Raw genomic sequence first — 18,255 nt, forward strand, 5'->3', positions numbered from 1 at the left:
CTACAGAGTCCACAATCATCGCTATCGGGTATTCAGTCACCCGCTATGATCTTGTCGGTGACATCCGATTCTTCCGTATGTACGACACCACCGACTGGTGGGACCGCTGGTTCCAACGGTGGAACATCCATGTGGAACAATCTGCTGGAGCTGTCCAGCTTCAAGCCACCTTCAGATTCCATGAACAACCCGAACGATCAGGATGGAGGCTTCAATCCAAGTGGGCGAACCAACCAGAGCACACCAGGATACCCGATGGCATTCGCGGCGCCATCGTCCACCTTTATACGCTCGTCAGAACAATACAAGCTCCCGAAAATGCTAATGGATTCTGCTACAGGTCAACAGCAACCGCAACAAGGTTTAGGTGATGTTGTTCGTTTTCACGAAATGATAAACAGCAGCCAGCCAGCATCGCCCAGCTGTTTGAGCGATCGTGTAACTAGCGATGACCAACGCAAACTGAACACGTTCAAGGAACTAAGCGAACTAAGGGTAAGCATTTTCCGAAAACATCCCGTGGGAAAACGACCGGTCAACATGCATTCCCTTGCCTTTCCAGATCCAATCATCTTCTGTTGGGGGAATTACACCTTCGGGGATTCTTACCTCCGTGACGGCATCGTCCTCTCCCTCGGTCGTGTCGTCTGCCGGAGGTTCTGATGGTGGTTTATCTCTGCACGTCGATCAGTCGGCATCGTCCTTGTGGAACAATTTGCTTGATCTTCCCAGCCTCAAACCATCGCCACTGTCCACGATCTCATCGGTGTCGGGAGTCGGTTTGGAACAATCATCTTCCAACGATCCGCTGATCGGTTGTCACACCGGAAACACCAGCATCAGTGCACTGTTAAATAGCAGCAACGGTAGTAGCTGCGAGGATTCGTACGAAGCTGGCATAGCGGACGATATGCGTTTGCTGGAGATGAGTCTTGAGTCGGTGTTGCAGATCGATGAGAACGGGATATAACATTGGAAGGGGCCGAAAATGAGGATTGTGCCGGCAGTGCAAGCCAGACCATATCCGTAGGATACAATCCAAACTGTGTTTTAAGATAATGACTAATCCAATTTGTTTAGGGCTAGACGAAGAAACAATGCGCTAACCGTACATGCGGATAGATTTACAAATGCCAGAGGTATTTGTAAACGTTCTCCGTTTATGTTATATGCCTCCTGTGGGGGAGGAATACCTAGCCGTTTGTGTCAACTCGATTAAAGTTGTTCAGTTTTAAGTACGGCAGAAAGGTGAGACGGGAATACTAGCTATAGCTAACAGGTGTTTGGGTTTAGATTTTCCCCAACAAAAAATGTGTTTAAACATTTTGCTTGGGATAAGGTCCACTTTCTGCTTAAGCACGATCATCGACTGATCTGAATAACGTTAGTGTATGAACAACCTCTGCTCGGGTAATGATGAAAAGCGCCAGACAGTTTGCTAATGCGGCAGTTAGGAAGGAACAGGGAAGGAAGTATTGTTTCCGATACGATTGTAAAGTTCGACATGCTGCAGCAGTAGTAAGATTAGACAAATCGCTTGTTGTTTTCGTTGCAACCGTACAGATAATCACCATATATTGACAGGCTCAATAAGCAAAACGTTTAATACCATGTTACACTACTAACAAAAAGAGTTCGCTAAATTTGTAGAAATAGGAAAACCTTCGTTGAGTTTAAGTGAAAGTGCAGAAAATGATCGTACTACCAATATTCAAATTGTTAATTGTGTTTAACTATCTTTTCTAGCTCAATTTGCTTCTATAGTTAGTACGATTTATCAACCTTCTCTTTGTTCGTAAAGTTGGTAAAGTTACTGCAAAGCGTACTGGTGGATTGTTTTTTTATTACAAGCGCGGGCAAGCTATTTTTCTGTGAAGGTAGTGTTTTTCTAGGTTAGATACAAAGCTAAAGTTGTTTTTCATTTTATCGCTTATAAAGCTTTTAGATGATAGTAGAATGCTTGGGTAACAGTTTACAAATTTTATCATTGTTTTTTTTTTAATATTTACACATACATACACGAACACCTTTATCTTTATACTTGTGTATGTATAACCGTACGTATATAAGAGTGACAAGAAGCAGCACTGCTTTTGATTTTTAGAAAAGCAAACATATGTAATTGCTGTAAGATGTTACACTATATTAGTATGTTTAGCATTACCTTTGGTTTAGCACGTCTTACGTTTGGAAACAGCATACGATCGCATCGATGCGGAAATGTGTTTGTGGAGAGGTTTACGGGGAGTCGGGACAAATACTCTATACTTTTCGTTCGACTGTCCCTTGATTTGTGCAGACGCTGATTTATTATTACTGCTGGTAAATGAGCAGCACATCCCGTTTTGAGCATAGGTTATTCTTAGTCCTTAGCAGTCCCTAGCATTGAGAACTGTTGTTACCCCCATGTGTGTGTGTGTGTGTGTGTTTTTGTGCGGCTGCAGGACCCTGAAGTCGCTAGCAAATTGTAACCGAAGCCACGCAAAAAAATCGTTCATTTGAATGATGTGTTACTAGCAGAAAGGTAAATCTATATATGATACGCTCAGACCGGAGCGCTACAGTAGTTCAGTAATCAGTAGCAAAATGGTTGAGAACCGTTCTCATAGAGGGTGTAAAAGACGATAACACCCCAGAGGTTGGTAGTCGTGTGTGCGGATAGAGCTAATCGTCCGCCGGAATGTGTTTAACAATAATAGTCCAATTACACATCGGTAACTCCGGTGTGCAGATACTCCGCAATCGTTATGCGCGCTGTTTAATAGGTTAATATATATTCTAGTGAAGCAAACACACACACACACACAAACAGAAGTTACGCTATGACAAAAAGCAGAACAGCATAATGATAAATTCATCTTTCAAGTTTGTATTTTTTGTGGTTTTACACAAAAAAAAAATGGTAGAAAGCCAGCCAGGCCGCCGGTGCTAAAAATGCATCGCACCCATCAGTAAGGCATGAAATGTAAACTAATGTTAGTAGCGAAATTATCACCATTTACCTTAAAAGCAGCTCGGAAGGTTAACAAAACAGACTTGGCGGCGAACACCTTCACACGAACCCGGTTCGCCAAACTCTGGTGTTTGCTGTAAGCGAAAGCAGGACTTTATTAGAGCGCACGGTTACAACAGTGCGACAGACATCGGATGAGAAACAGTTTCGATCACTAACCGATTGTTTACGGTGTAAACTAGAATGCGACTGAGCAAATGAGGACGTACGGTGGGTGTGCGTGGCATGTGTAATATTGTTTGATGATGATATGTATATCAAACGTTTCAAAATCTTTTACATTAACACTTTAGATGGGGATTTGTTTTTTGTTAACCATCTTTTGCTATTTGCGAATGGGAAGGATTTTTATCTGTGCTAGCCAAGCAGAATGCTTAATCGGCCAAACGATATATCCGCCATCCTGTGTGTTGTGTTTTTATTGGCTTTGGCAATGTTCTTTCACAAATGCAATGAAGCAAACCGTTTCTTTTAGGCAGTTAATTTGACGGTAAAACAGAAAAAGACAAGGAATCAAACGATGGTATAGGCTAGGAAGTTTTAACGTTCAATCAAGTTATCAATACTTTATCCTGGTATTGGAGTGGAGGTTCCAGATCTAGCCACCACCACCAGCACGTCCTTGGTCAGGGAATAGCGCGAAAAGGGTGATTATTGCTTTGTTTTCTAAAACCCAATGGGTTCATGATGAATGGTACACATTCTGTAAAACTTATCTATTTATTGTAGAAAATGACCGCACGGCACACGGTATCCGATCAAACTTGTACGTATATCACTCTGTAACACAAACCAGCATAGGAAAACCATTTAGTTATGTACCGACTGAAACGTGAAACGTTGGTGTGCTTGAGGCCACGGTGTTCAAACGCAAACGAACACTTCAAGGCCGCACCCGACGTTTTCGCACCGAAATGGCTAAAACATATTATTGTTCGTATAAGAGAGGAGATTTGCAAAAAACGAAAAATAGCTGCAAAACGAAGAGTGTCGAGAGATGCATTAACACACTAAAATAAGCAAACCGCAGGAAGAGACGAAAGGACGCTCGAAAGTTTTTCGCTGAAAAAGAAACCAAGAAGGTGTGTAAAATACAATAAGTGAATCAATTTAATGATTCTCCCGTCGCTTTGCGCACTGTGCCGCAGAGGGGACGATAATCGATTGAGATTCTGATTGTTAGCTTGCAATATATTGTCATTATGAGTCTAAGATGATTACTCGTTATTAGTGCGTAGAGGAGGCAAGCGCCAAAGCAACACGTACAGAAATCGAAGGGCGGCGCAACACGTGTTGTGTATGTGGGTATGTGGGAGCGTAACTAGTGCACCACTAGTAAACAGTAGTAAGCTTTTACTAGCCATGGAACAAGCCAAGTCTTACACTTACCACAGACCGGAGAAGTTGCGGGGGAAGAAATCGAACACAAAAACCGGTCGTCATTTCCGTCTTCAAGCCTGGGAACAGTTCCCATGAACAGTGTAACATCTGATGCCCAAGAAAACACAAATAGACAGGAAAACTTCTCCACCACTAAAAAGCTGTAGAAAAGGCAAACAAATGCTAATATGGAAGAAAGAGTGTCCAATAATCTAGTGTATAAACCACAAAAAAACAGCAAAGAAAACCGTAACAAGCAAACGATACAAAACGATCACACAGACACACAAAAAGCAGAAGAAGCAGAAAAAAACAACATCATTTATACATTTGAATATCCCCTTATACACCCGGTGGTCAAAACAAAATGGCGTAAATGGTGGAAAATGGATGCAACAGAGTTAACATTTAATATATATACACACACATATATAAAAAAAGGATATATACATACCTGTAAACATATATTTGAAACAACAAGAAAGGTATATAAATATATATTTTTAAAATATTCGGACGTTAGGCGGCAGCAGGGACACACATATATGGAACATTGTAAGGATGGCTATTCAAGACACGTATTGCATGCACAATGCAAACAAAACAACCGTGCGGAAAAATAGAGCAAAAGGAAGCAATAGACATACTATCCTCCCTCCAATCCTGTTATCCGTGGGCGGTTCTGGATATGTACCACTCTTTATTTCCGTGGGTCTAAGCCACACACAACCCACGAGACAGCGAAAAGACAAACAAAACATCAATTAAAATCAATCATAAACACGAACAAGCATCCCATAGTGGGGCAAAAAAAAGGCTAGAGATAACCGTACTGGTGAAGCTAACCCGGGCGTGACTTGGAAGCTACAGAAGTATCGCTGTAGTTGCGTTTGGTTTCACTGCGTACTGTAAATGTTTATACTTTACTACAATTGTTTTACTTTATTGCGTTTCGAATATTGGTTTAAAAAGATGGGTTTTTTTTCTAAATTTAATACGCTCATAGATTTGATTCCCTATTCGGCTATACCGTTTGTCTGTTGGCCTATTAGTCGTTCGTTCGTGTGCTTGGCGCGTGTAAGACAGGATATATGGTGCATATAGGATACATACAGGATATATTTTCCAACAGTAATTTACAATTCTTCTTTCTCTCTTTGTCCCTTTCTGGCCTCCAAGGGTGTGTTTTGTTACCCTGATCTTATCATGATGATCCAGCGGTTTTGCAACTTGGCTCTGCATTGCGTCCGTGTTGAACGTTCGTGTTTCTTCGTTCGTTCGTTTTTTTTTACCTTACCAACGCTTAATTCGCTCACAACGGATAACATACGGTACACACACATAAATACAGGCAGAGAAAATACAGAGAGCTTAGTTTAAAAAATAACCTCGTTAATGCGGCTCATACATATAGCGTTTAACAGCTAGCGTTTAGGGTAGTTCTTTTCGCGTTGAATTGTTGATCGATTTTTATTATTATTTTATAGTTGTTTTGTACATTTTTGCCGATACCGGCGTAGCTTGTACACTAAAACCCCTCCCCCGCATCATTGGACTGTGCTCATATATAGGTTTTTATTTGCTTATTATGTTATGTTCTGTTATCAACTTCCAACTACTCTATTATACGAAACGTTTAACTTATTTACACACCTTTCACATTCATACATACATGTTGTTGGGGATCCTCCCTTTACTTTTCCCTTCCCTTTCGGTGAAATGGTTTCGTTCGTACGGTTCGAACACTTGCGTTGTATTTCTACACCAACTTGTTTCAAGCAACAGCAACAAACACTATCTCAACAATGATTTTAAACATAATTTTGCTTTGTTTTGCAACTTCTTGTAATAGTTAAACTAACGGCGGTAACAGGATAGCAATCATAGATAAGCGTTGAAAGCGTTAAACTACTGACAGAAATTGTAATACATATTTGGGAACGGTTTATAGAACGAATGAATGGCCTTAGGCGGCGGCTTCCCCCTTTGGGGGAAGCAGGGTGCACCCACGCTTGAGTGTGTGTGTGTGTGTATGTGTGACAGGCGAGAAGTATTTAGCAAAGCGTTTAAAACTACAGTAAACGAGTAAAGCTGACCACCACAAATACAAGCGTTACTAGTGTTGAAATTAAGTTTTATACTGTTTTTTTTATTCTCCTGTCTTCTTTGTTCATTATGTTTGACCCCTTATTTCAAGGTTATATTATAATATCACATAATTTGTTACTGTGTTTTTTATACATTTCTTTTGTTTATTGGTTTTATTTTGCTATTATTTTTTTCTGATTAATTTTGTTTCCATTCTTTCTTTACAGTTTTATACGCCGATTGAAAAAAAAAGAAAACTAGCTTCCAGTCTACGGGGAATGCCACTGTTTTTGTGCGTGTTTATGAACAAAAAATAAGGAAGTAAACAGATTTAAAATTAGCAGCTTAGCATCATCAATCCACAGGAAAAGCGAAAGGCCGCAACTAGTGACGAATCTATAACCTATACGGAAAACAGTAAAAACAGGGTGTGGGGACAGTCACGAAAGCTAGCATTTACTACACATCCATTTACATCATCATTCGTATCGAATCGTGTAATACTCGACTAGTGTGTTATCAGTGTAGACCAGGGCGGCTATTGCTAGAGTAAGGCACCTACGTGCAAGCAAGAACGGACAACGTATATTAAACAGAAGAAGCATACCCAATGTAACGCCCGTCACACACAGAACACAAACAAACCAACTGATCAACATAACTAAACAAACTAGCCGAACTAAACTAAATAAGATACAAATGCAGCCAGTTACGGATATGCGACCGTGGTATCTTTAAAAACCAATGTGCATAGCTTAAATATTACCGTTGTTTGTTAACATATTGCCAGCCTGAAACACGAAGCAGTAGTAGTCGGGTAGTAGCAGCAGTAGTAGGATGGGAATCTCGTGTGCTGCGCATCAGAGGAAAGGTACGCACCCATAACCTAACTTGACCAATAATTGTGTCCCAGGAGGCAGTCGAACAATCTATATCATCTTATACAGTGTTTAGATAGAAGGAATTAGACAAAGTGACTATACGTTAGCGGATCTCAAACTATTCATTCCCTCAATCTTTATCGGACCAAGCTTCAATTTATCGTTTCGTGTTTAATCGTTTGTTATTGCACAGCAATACCGTACAGGGGTTGTTTGTTAACAAGATTATTATTGTTATCTTTTAATTCTCATTAACTATATCTAATTTGTCTATCGTTTCGAAACATGCTTTTGCTGCTGAAAGGGAATTGGCGCTCGCGTACGGTACGGCATCACCAGTTTATTCACCGCTAGGGAAAGAGTTCGCTTCGTTTGCTACTAGAGTAAAAGTGCCTTTTTGATAAAAAAAACAATACTTGTAGTTAACTTTCACGTGTATTTGCTATACAACCGATCGGAGAGCAACAAACTAATAATCCTCATCTTTAAACACAGTCACAAACGTGTAGACAAAACCGCTGAATTGAACTAAAATCCATTATCTTGTATGACTTATAGACGATTAGCAAAACAAACAACATACAATCTGTATAAAATAGTACTTATAATATGAATGATGGTCGTTTTGCGTTTCACAACGATTATCCCCTTTTTGCTTATTTTGCATCATTAGTACCGTACACTAGGTGGACGACACTCTTGTCATCTTTGGCCAAGGCAGTTAATGAATAGAGATTCCATGATAGGAAGCAAAACCGGCAAGTAGCGTCCATACTCGAAGAATGAAACTCACAATACTACCGATAGGATTTAGCAATCCTTTTGTTCAGTTACCTAAGCTATCCATACAATTATTAGCCTTACTAAACTAAAAAAACCGTTCATGACGTAACTATTACATTATGCAAAGTCTTTTATATCGCTACTAGACTATTTAAAGCACTGGTTTAGCGTGTTTTAAGCTGTTACTACAATTTGTTACATCTCTGTAGCCGCTAGTACATATGTTGTTATTAGTAAGCACACAACACAACATGCCCTATAAACAAGCTGAGTTCCTAAAAAAACAGATCGTGTACATCTTGCTACGTCTAATCTAAGGTAATGTGTACGTATGTAGAAAAAGCGCAATATTTCCCCGACGGCAGTGAGGTGCAATTATGTGGAGTTATGGTTTTCGTTTATATTTTAGCCTTTTTTTAAGGTATTAGTTGTTAAATAAACCTTTTGCTATATTTTTTGTTAAAATATCTCAGTGATAAGCTAATTTGATCATATATGAAGCTTGGACTCTGCTCAGTATAGCACAGTATAACAGAAAGCCCTCTCCCGTTCTGCTGGATAGTTTAATACTTGCTGAGCAACCAATTACGAACCAATCAATCGAAACGTGTGTGGAGCGTTTGTTATGTTGAACGCGTGACTATGGGACGGGGGGTAAATCCCCCCTCATACACATAGCAAACAAAAAGGCCAGAACGCGAAAGCAAAGCACTTATTTCCTTCGAACTTGTGATGTGAAATTTAGAGTTAACATTCGTTCATCCTCCAGTTTTAATGGAAGGGTGGCATCATACTTTAAGTGGCTGAGTAGCGTTTATTGTACTTCAGTGCTACTAGTAATGACAAACAGAAATGAAGGTAATTTAAAAAGAAAAAGGAAAGCAAAACAATGAAATATAAACCAACCTTAAATCCAACTATTATCAACCATGAAAACCATCGGGACAAGACCTAGCGTGCTGTTATGCAACCAGCTCCAGTGAACCAAAATTTATTCAGAATCTGAAATCCTACAACATGGTGTAATTAACAACTACCATAAACTGCACTACCATACTCGCATTGCTATGCGAGCATTCAAGATACGTTCACAATGGTGGCGATAACATGGAGATATGTAAAATTTCCGTCTAATGGACGTATAGTACGCATAAAACTCAGATGAGAAGTAAAGAAGAAAGAAATAGGAATAGACAATGCACAACACACGTTGCATACTGTATCAGAATAATATAAGCATAGAAACATAATACTAATACTAACGATTAAGTCCACCTCAATGGTAACTCAAGTAGCAATAGACATTACTTACATTGTTTGGAAGTGTGGAACTGGAAATGATCAATGGTCACGAAACAGTGAAATGATTTCGTAACGAAATCGATCTGCCGCACGATGCGATGTGTCGATACAAAGATATGAAGATATGAAAAAACTTGAAGAAATCCTACAACAATAAAAAAAAAGAAACACACAGAAAAAAAAACTTTATCATAATGCCACGCGCCATATTACCGTGGTACAGAAAACCTAAAAAGGAAGGAACTCTCCCCCCCCCCCCCTCTCCTTCGCAAAAAAAGGATAATGGAAGAAAATAAACATTAGTTAACATTTTTACAGTTTCTCCGGCTATTTTGTATACAAGAGAACGTTAGATATGGATGTAACACCGTAACATGTAATGCAATATAGTTCTATAGTGGGAAAAGGATGGAAAATACAAGTAAACGAGCAGGAGGAAGAGCAGGTGTAACAAGTAGTAACCGAAACAACAACAAAAAAAAGCAAGTTAGTAAAGATTAGTACCGTCAGCCCGGTCCAATTTGCAAGTAAATGAAAAAGTGTGTATAAGTAACAAAAAAGGAGACATATTAAAACAGAAACTAAATGAATGCTGTATTGCAAAGTGTAACAGACAAAACAAAAACTCGAGCAAAAGAAAGATGCAAAACATATTAATAACACTAAACAACAAACTAACGCACCGATGCTAACATTAAAAGGTAAAAAAAAGAACAACATGAGTTACAAAACAAAAAAAACAGATATACTAACTAACCAGAAGCAGCAAACAAAACACTAAATCAATATTTATCATATTTACATTTTTAAGCTTAAACATTTACAATAAAAAAACTGAATATATTTAGCGTGAAGCGAAGTAGTGGTCAACGGAAGAAGTGAACACAGTAACAGTTGCCCAGCGGAAGCTTCCGCCGGGCGGATCGAAAATCAATCAATGCTCCCGTGCGGGCAGAGCATTATTTGTGTAATAAGCGATAAACTTGTAACGCCTCTAATCGCCATGGTTTTCCATGTTTTTTCATATGCTAACCTAAACAACTTCAGAACTAAAACCTGATTAGAACTGTTTGACAACATTTCTCTAAAGTAATGCAACACAACTACAAAAAAGCCATTTAATAAATAACTTCATTAACGTTGAACGAATGACATGCTGCGTACTTAGAAATAAGCAAGAACGAGACGTGCAACAAAGCAAGCGTATTTTCCAATTTATACTTTTCTACTTCTCGCGCAACTCTGCCAACTTGTGCTGTATATTTAGATTCTACATAAAACGTTTTCCTTATAGAACAAAAAAAACAAAAAATAGTTAACTTTGTTAACTCGTGTTAGCGTGTTTGCGGTTTAGTTTTACACTTCTTAGTTTTTTTATTATTAAACTTCCACTCTAACTTACGAAACTTCACCATCATCTTATCGCTACCGACAAAATAAAGTGTTGCGTTAGCTAGAAGTGTAAAACATACAAATTAGCAACCGATATCCAAACGTATGCATGTTGCGCAACAAACATAAAAAACGGCATTGTTTAATGTATCGTTTAGTAAAATGAAGAGAAACAAACAATGCAAAATAAACATGAAACTTAACATAACAGCATAGCCAAGAAAAATATAGATGTTTTTTGGTACAATTTTTGAAACTAAATGCTAAGCAGCGATTGACGTACGTATAAAAAAAAACAAGGTACACATTCCAGTTTAAATGCTACAGATTTTAAACCGATGCGTAAAACAATTGTCCAACAAATGGGGAAAAATGTTACAGAACAGAAGATGAGGACGAGCATTGAAGGAAAGAGGAAATAATCTCTCACTGTATAACAAGAATGAGTTTCAATATGGAAATGAACAAACGAAAGGATCGCTAGAGGAATAAAGGAGAAAATGAACTTTACAACATGAGATAAAACAGTGTGCTAAACTTTGTTTGCTAAACTGAATTGCTATAAGGGAAGCGGTACGTCGAGTAGATTGTTGCATGATGATTTAGATGATTTAAAACGATCGTTTCGTTTGTCCGATCGACAAATGGCGGTAGTAGACGTTAGTTTAGATGAAATGTTTTGTCCACCTGTTGGTATCTGTTATCCCGTCAACGAGCGGCTTAAGTCCACGGAATTTAAACTTATCAAGCACGGAACAGATGAATTAAAAGGGCGAAACTGTTGTCGCAGATACATTATGAACATGAAAGTGCAGAAAACCAACCGAAAGCGAAAACAATTGTGACAACAAACAACAAAACAAACAAGTGATGAGGGAAGCATTTGTTTTAAAAATGCGTGTCATATTTGAGTACTTTTACTGAAAGATTATTGTAATTTATTGCTGATTAGGCATGCTGAACGGGACGGGACGAACACGAGCAAAAGCACGATAGCAAAAAAAACCGATTGTAACAAATTATTTGCTAGAGAACGGGCGTGAGTTAGAGTTTTGATCTAACGCGAATGATTTTTTAATTAGCAAAGCACTAGCGTGACTTAAAAAAAAAACAGCATTTAGGTATTGTGCTGTGTTTGCACTTTGTTTCACGTGTTTATGAATTAGGTTGTACAAAAAATACTTGTTTATTACGTTTATATTAAATATATAACGTTTTATTCTATTGCAAACAATATCAAAGAATAGGAGCGTTTTAAGCGATTGGGCCTTAAACTTAATACGTGGCACTTTGCTTATAAATGCTATAATTTTGCTGTGTTTATTCTTGTACCTTGTATTGCTTTCTGCAAATCTATACTTCAATTCCATAAAAAAAGTTTACTGAACTAATATTATCAGCTCGCAATACAAAACTTCAGGTTGATCCCACCAAATGCAGAACAGTTGGTATCCCGAGTTAAACTGGCAATAAATGTACAGTTTACCGGCTATTCTCGTTATTTTCATATCATCGGACGATGGTAATCGAATTTAAAGTGTCAAAATATGGTAAAAGTACCGTTTGAAAAACATTTATAGAAAAATGCCATGAATTAAGTTAAAGGATTAATGACTGTAAACAACTATTTTTCGTTCGGATATCGCTGTAAGTAGAAAACAATCAAAACTAAACGAAAGGAAAACTGTACCGTTAAATACTGTTACAATTAAATAAAACATAGCTAAACGATCGCTAGTATTGCGAGAACCAATCACAGCTAAACACACTGAACATGAACTCTACAAACTTCAACCAAATGAATAATGATACAAAATAACACTAACCACTACCTTTCTTTCTACACAACGTTACAAGAAGTTTAAGTGCACTTTGAATGTTGCGTTGCTCTTAAATTGTTTAAACAACTAATTTTCCTCGTACGATGGTTTTATTGAAAGTGTAAACAATTGTCGTGTGGTGGTAGTCAAACTACGACCCTAGACGGACAGCAAAACCGTGGTCAAGGCAGAAAAATCAACGTTAACAAATTTGTCTAACATAGCATATATAGTAGCACAATTAGAGGATATTTAGGGGTTTAGTATTGCAATGGTGAAAGCCAAACGATGGTCCATGTTGGCGGCATTTTGGATGGCATGATAAATACGATAACAAAAAACAAACACTAATTAGGACAAATAGCTACTGTTTTTACCGTTTACTTGCCTCGATCAGTCGGAACAAAATATCGGTTTTCGTGATATTTTGTACATCTATCCACTTCCAATGCGGAAGTGTATTTTGCACGGTTTACGGATGGGCAAGAGGAGAAAAGAAACGAGAGAGAACAAAGTATAAACACAACAACTAATATGGGCAATTGGAAGGTTATTAAACATTACTGTAAACACCTAAACTAATAACAAACAAAACAGCATAAAATGACATTTTCAATGAAAAAACAAAACAAGAACAACAACTCAAAAATGTGAAAAGCATAAAGGAGCGCAAGAATGCGGTGCAAGAAAGGAAATTTAAAATAAAATATGTAACGTTTGAGAGACAAACTTTTGATTACATTAATCATGAAATATGACTATTTGGACATGCAAAAGAGGATGGAGAAACGAAACGAAATTAACACAGACAAAAAAGCAAACATGCCAACGCAAAATCCTAGAAACAAGAGGAACGAACCCAAAGTTCTGTAAATGACACAATGAAACAAACATACATATACAATACAATCTAGCGTACAAGGAGAAAATCAACCGATAGCTACCATAACACGGACGGCATTTGAAGCTAATGAAAGTTGATAAATTGTTTTCTTTCTTCAACGTTGCGCGACGTGACGTATTGGCCGTGTAAAGAACATGTAAGAACACTCACAAACACATACGCAACGCGGGAAGAACTAAAGCCAATAAACAAAATTAAAGAACAAAAAAGATGATAGTAAAGGAAAAAAAAATAGATTGAGTATTGAGAAACATTTGGATAACTTATTTAAATTTTACATTAACGAAAGCTGACCTTGTTTAAGATGAATTATTATCGTTTCCAGGCGCTGAAATCAAGTAGTCCGGTGTCTTTTTAATGAAGTTAGCCTGGTTATTATAGATGATCCTTGAGTTCACAAGCGTCATGATGGAGTATTGATCGTCACTACATCCGTGTTTCCGTGTGGCTAAGTTTCCCCGAGACTTCCCGAACATCAAAAGACTGTTCTGCACGCTTCTACACATATCTTTCTTTACATAAACTCATACATTCCAGGTAACTCTCTTTCTGAAGATCGCCAAGTTGGTTGTATTTATTGTTCAAAATACATTTTGTGCACAAACTTTGCGCAAAACAAACGTGAGTAGTCAAACGAAAAGGGTTAAACAAAACCCAAAAACGAAAATTATTTGCTTGTTTACATTATTTCTTAAAGGATACTACAAATTTAACAAAGAAAACAGACACAATCTCCATTGTTGTTTCGAACCCATGTGCGAATAAGAAGGAGATGATCGTTAGGAGGAGGAAAAACAACATCGATTGTTTGTTAGTAAGATGTAACAATGACAACGACAATTGATAAGGAAGCGCTCCTGCAACACATCTCACCACCTTGTTTCGTATCAAATAGTTAGCTCTTGGAAGTAATTAAGATTAAAACAACGTAACGCCTTCGCCTTTTTGTGCTGTAAGTTGCAAAAAATATCCCTATCGCTTCACGCTAAAATTTGGCCTGCAAGTGTTCACTGCCTATGTTATTCGTAACAAATTGGCCTTTTACGTCTGTGTGTGTGTGTTATTTATTATGCTGTTTAAGTCTTTCGTTTTTTACAGAAAGCGAAACACGTTTGTAAATGGGGACTAACAAAACTTTACTGTATGTATATAAAAAGGAGTTCAAATCGAAAAAGGAAGTATCAATATCAAATCGTGTTCCTGGTTGAAGGAAGAATGCTTATAAATGTAATTCTATAATCAAATCTACGAATACGGATTTCAAAAAAGATAAAAAAAAGGATTCATACGCAACTTGAATAAACGGATGTACGTCTGGATGCATCACGGATGGTTTAAACCGTATTTGAGCATAGTGACCACCACTTTTCCCCACCGGACTCTTTATGTACTGTAAATTAAATGTAAATTCATTTCAACTAAATTTCCTTACTGTAAAAATCCTCTTTGTAAAGGAAACATGGATAATAATGAAATGAAACGATAAACAAAATAGTTCAAGCAGTTCAAACACAAAGCTAAGATAAAGAAGAGACTTCAAAAACAAGTTCCCGTAATACAAAATCTACTGTTAAACTCTAAACCATGATGTGATTTTAATGCTCTGTTTGTCGTTTGCTACGCAACATATAATCCTATCCCGGCCTTAGCGTTCGCCTGTTTAATGTTTTGTTTGTTACTAAAACCACATTCATCTCAAAATGTACCTTATTTTTTAATCTTGGTTTTATTTGTTTTGTTGCGTATTGTTTAGGTAGGTAGTTTCTGCGTTGCTACATTCTTTTGTTTTTTTTTTGTCTGGATCTTGGACCCAATAAATAAACTGTTATAAAATAGCTTATATATCCTTTCCTTCTTATAGCTGCTCGTGGCTCAAAATGGTCCATTCCTTGTTTTTTTTTGTTTTGCTTTTTTAATAATTCCACTTTGATGATGGATGTTTTGGCACACTATAAAGGTGTCCTTTCCTACTACTGCAAAATGCCGAACGTGCGCTTGTGCTCAAGTTTTCTTAACAAGCACAGGTTTATCATCGGTGTATACCATCATTTGTATATATATCGCATCTATGCATGTACAAAAGACTTTTCCCTGCTTCGCTCATCACACACGGTACGTACCTTCTCTAACCTTCCTGATGTGTCTCACGATCCCCCTTCAAATAAGGGCCAAACTTGCGCTACTGAGAAAGGGGACAGACCATCACAAACAGCATATCGGGCAATAAGGGTGGGGTGTAAATAGTGTCTGCGGGTGGTGTAAACATCTTTTCCAGCTACGCTTTAATGAGCTACCGGTTCCACACCAACAATATCGATTCCTCCGATACCGGGTTTACTTATTCTTCGATGATTCTACCGATGGGGCCGATGGTTCGTGGCTGGCACTCTGACCATTCTTCAGCTTTTCCGCACCGTACGATGATGCTTTGCTTATCTTTGACATACCGATCGCTTTCACCATCAGCATGTAGACTGAAAACGGACAACAAGGAAACAAAAAATGATACATTAGCATAAGAAAATCAATCATTTAGCTTTTGTCTGCTCTTACAGGCAAAGATAATTCCAGCACCGATGGAAAAGTAAAGAATCTCGCCACTGAACAGCAGTTTCATCAGATAGTACAGCATTGGTGTGAGTGTGGCCACAACCCAGAAGGCGGTATTGACAAGTGTCGTTGGTCGGCGGTGCAGCTGTAACTTTGGACGCTCGGCAATACCAGAATGGGTAAAGAAATTACCACTACGGTGGAAACTATCCTGCATGCGATCCTTATCGCAAAACAGATCCTGCAACCAAACCGCAGCATCTTCTTCGCGCTCTGGCAGCGTGGCGGTGGGAAAACGTCGTACGCACAAGTGCGCCTCGATTTGTTTACCGTTCAAAATGTTGAAAATGGTTGGTTTTACCTGCGGAAAAAGGCCAGGTGGTTGTGTTAAGTACTCTACGACAATATACCTTCTTCGCCCTCTTATGCCTACCTTCGAATCCTTGCTGATAGCCAACTGAATGTCCAACACAGCGGGGCATTTTTTGCGCAAGTAGGGCAAACTAGCCGTAAAACCTTTAGTGCGTGGAATTAAATGATGCTTCAGCGGAACCATACCCTTTTCCTGGGCGAATTTTACCGACGCTTCGTGTTTCTGCTCGGTGAACCGTGTACCTTCAGCGTTCAAAAGCAGCCACACCGGATCGGGGTAGTCCAAGATTTCGTTAATCTGCTGACCGATGGTTTCACGATCCTTCTCGAACGAACGTTCGAGAAATACAAACTCTGCAAACTTCCACGCCCACCCGATGGTCGGGATGTACTGGATGACTTTCTTGGCGTACGCCTTACAGTTACCCAGCACGCGCACCTTCTCGCACAGCATCCACCCGAGCAGCCAATCGATCTCGTACGTGTGGTTCATCAGTAGCAACACATGCTCCGTACCACAGTACTTCATATCCTCATCGCTAATGTAAATGTTCAGCTTCGTGTCCGACCACCAATCGGCCAGAAAGACGAGCTCTGGAATGACATCAAAAAAGTATCGTAATGAATTTTTGCACTCGTCTCTCAATGCAGTTGCTCGATTATTGAGCGATGTTTCTGCCTTAGTGAGGATGTGGGAACTTACGAGAGTAAAACGAATAACAGAGATAGTATCCGATCGTTCGGTAAAGATGCTTATTGAATGGTTTCAATCCAAGGTACAGCACGCATTGTACGGTGTTGATGATTAAACCGGAGGTGAAAAACGAAATAGCAAAGCAAAGGTGTACAAGCGTCGATTGCTTGAGCACCGACAAAAAACCTGCCATTGTGCCCAAATGAACCGATACCGTCTTTTTATGTCTTTAAGTGTTGAACTCTACTTCTTTCACTGCTGGCCTCCCTACTACCAGGGGAAGCGGATAGCTTACTCGTTCTTACTAGCCTACGCTCTAGCGAGATATGGCACCCAAAACCTTTTCTCTATTGGCAAATAAGCCTTATGCGTGCTTGCCGTACAAAAGAAGGAAAAACAAAAGCTTGAGAAAAGGTTAACCGAAATGAACGGCAACTACTGTGCGCACGGTGAAACACTACGGCTGTGGGACTATAGTGGTATCGGTTAAACCATCATAAGTTACGCCAAACTAGATGCGCTGATCTATTTACTGTTCGCTGGTAGTACATTGGGCGCCGAGAGCGACGTTTTTACGTGAATGTGGCAAGATCTCTTTTACACCTGCATTACGGAGACGATTTTCTGCGTGGAAGTGATTTTTATTAACACCTAAAAAGATAAACGAAAAAAATGAGTTAGTTACTAAATTGTTTAAATAACACTAATTATTGATGGTAAAATGCACTCGTTTACGGTAATAAAAAATAACGACCCATGAGTTCTGCAAGTACTGGGTGCTGACGAACCTACCACACTAACCATCCATCGACCGAACCGCTTATCACGATGCCCCCAAAGGGGACGCTGAAACTGCTGATTGCCTTTCAAACACAGCGTAAACATCAACTGTTTTATACCTCCGAACATAACCGAAGGCCTAGTTGATAAGAAAGGGCCCATACTAATCCATTTCGTTTTGGGGGGAATGCCACTACCTTAGCGTAGACCTGTCTGTTCATACAACTAATCCGTGCCCAGCTACATGTTGATTAAATGCCCGGTTCGGAAACTAACTTTCTTACTTTGCGCCCAAA

At 38.8% G+C, this 18,255-nt stretch overlaps 2 protein-coding genes across 2 annotated transcripts in view; one reads left to right on the forward strand and one right to left on the reverse strand.

Annotated features, from left to right (window-relative positions):
* LOC128713350 (uncharacterized) overlaps positions 1–970 on the forward strand; it is a 32,894-nt gene extending 31,924 nt beyond the window's left edge. The window contains exons 4-5 of the mRNA XM_053808208.1: positions 7–495; positions 563–970. Coding sequence (XP_053664183.1) covers positions 7–495; positions 563–970 — 897 coding nt within the window. The remainder of the gene's footprint in view (positions 1–6; positions 496–562) is intronic.
* A 14,927-nt stretch (positions 971–15,897) lies between these two features.
* LOC128711053 (1-acyl-sn-glycerol-3-phosphate acyltransferase gamma-like) lies at positions 15,898–17,372 on the reverse strand. The gene is made up of 4 exons (XM_053805920.1): positions 17,189–17,372; positions 16,547–17,079; positions 16,117–16,474; positions 15,898–16,037 (listed from the first exon to the last, which is right to left on the reverse strand). The coding sequence occupies exons 1-4, from the start codon at positions 17,370–17,372 to the stop codon at positions 15,898–15,900; spliced, it is 1,215 nt and encodes a 404-aa protein (XP_053661895.1).
* Between the last annotated feature and the right edge of the window lie 883 nt (positions 17,373–18,255).

The sequence above is a fragment of the Anopheles marshallii genome, chromosome 3 (assembly GCF_943734725.1).
Source record: "Anopheles marshallii chromosome 3, idAnoMarsDA_429_01, whole genome shotgun sequence".
Classification (NCBI taxonomy): domain Eukaryota; kingdom Metazoa; phylum Arthropoda; class Insecta; order Diptera; family Culicidae; genus Anopheles; species Anopheles marshallii.

Excerpts from the sequence above, each read along its gene's own strand:
- LOC128711053 (XM_053805920.1), bottom strand. The coding sequence starts at position 17,372 with ATGGCAGGTTTTTTGTCGGTGCTCAAGCAATCGACGCTTGTACACCTT. Across the intron at positions 17,080-17,188 it reads CTGTTATTCGTTTTACTCTC|AGCTCGTCTTTCTGGCCGAT; the intron begins GTAAGTTCCCAC and ends ATGTCATTCCAG. Across the intron at positions 16,475-16,546 it reads CTATCAGCAAGGATTCGAAG|GTAAAACCAACCATTTTCAA; the intron begins GTAGGCATAAGA and ends CTTTTTCCGCAG.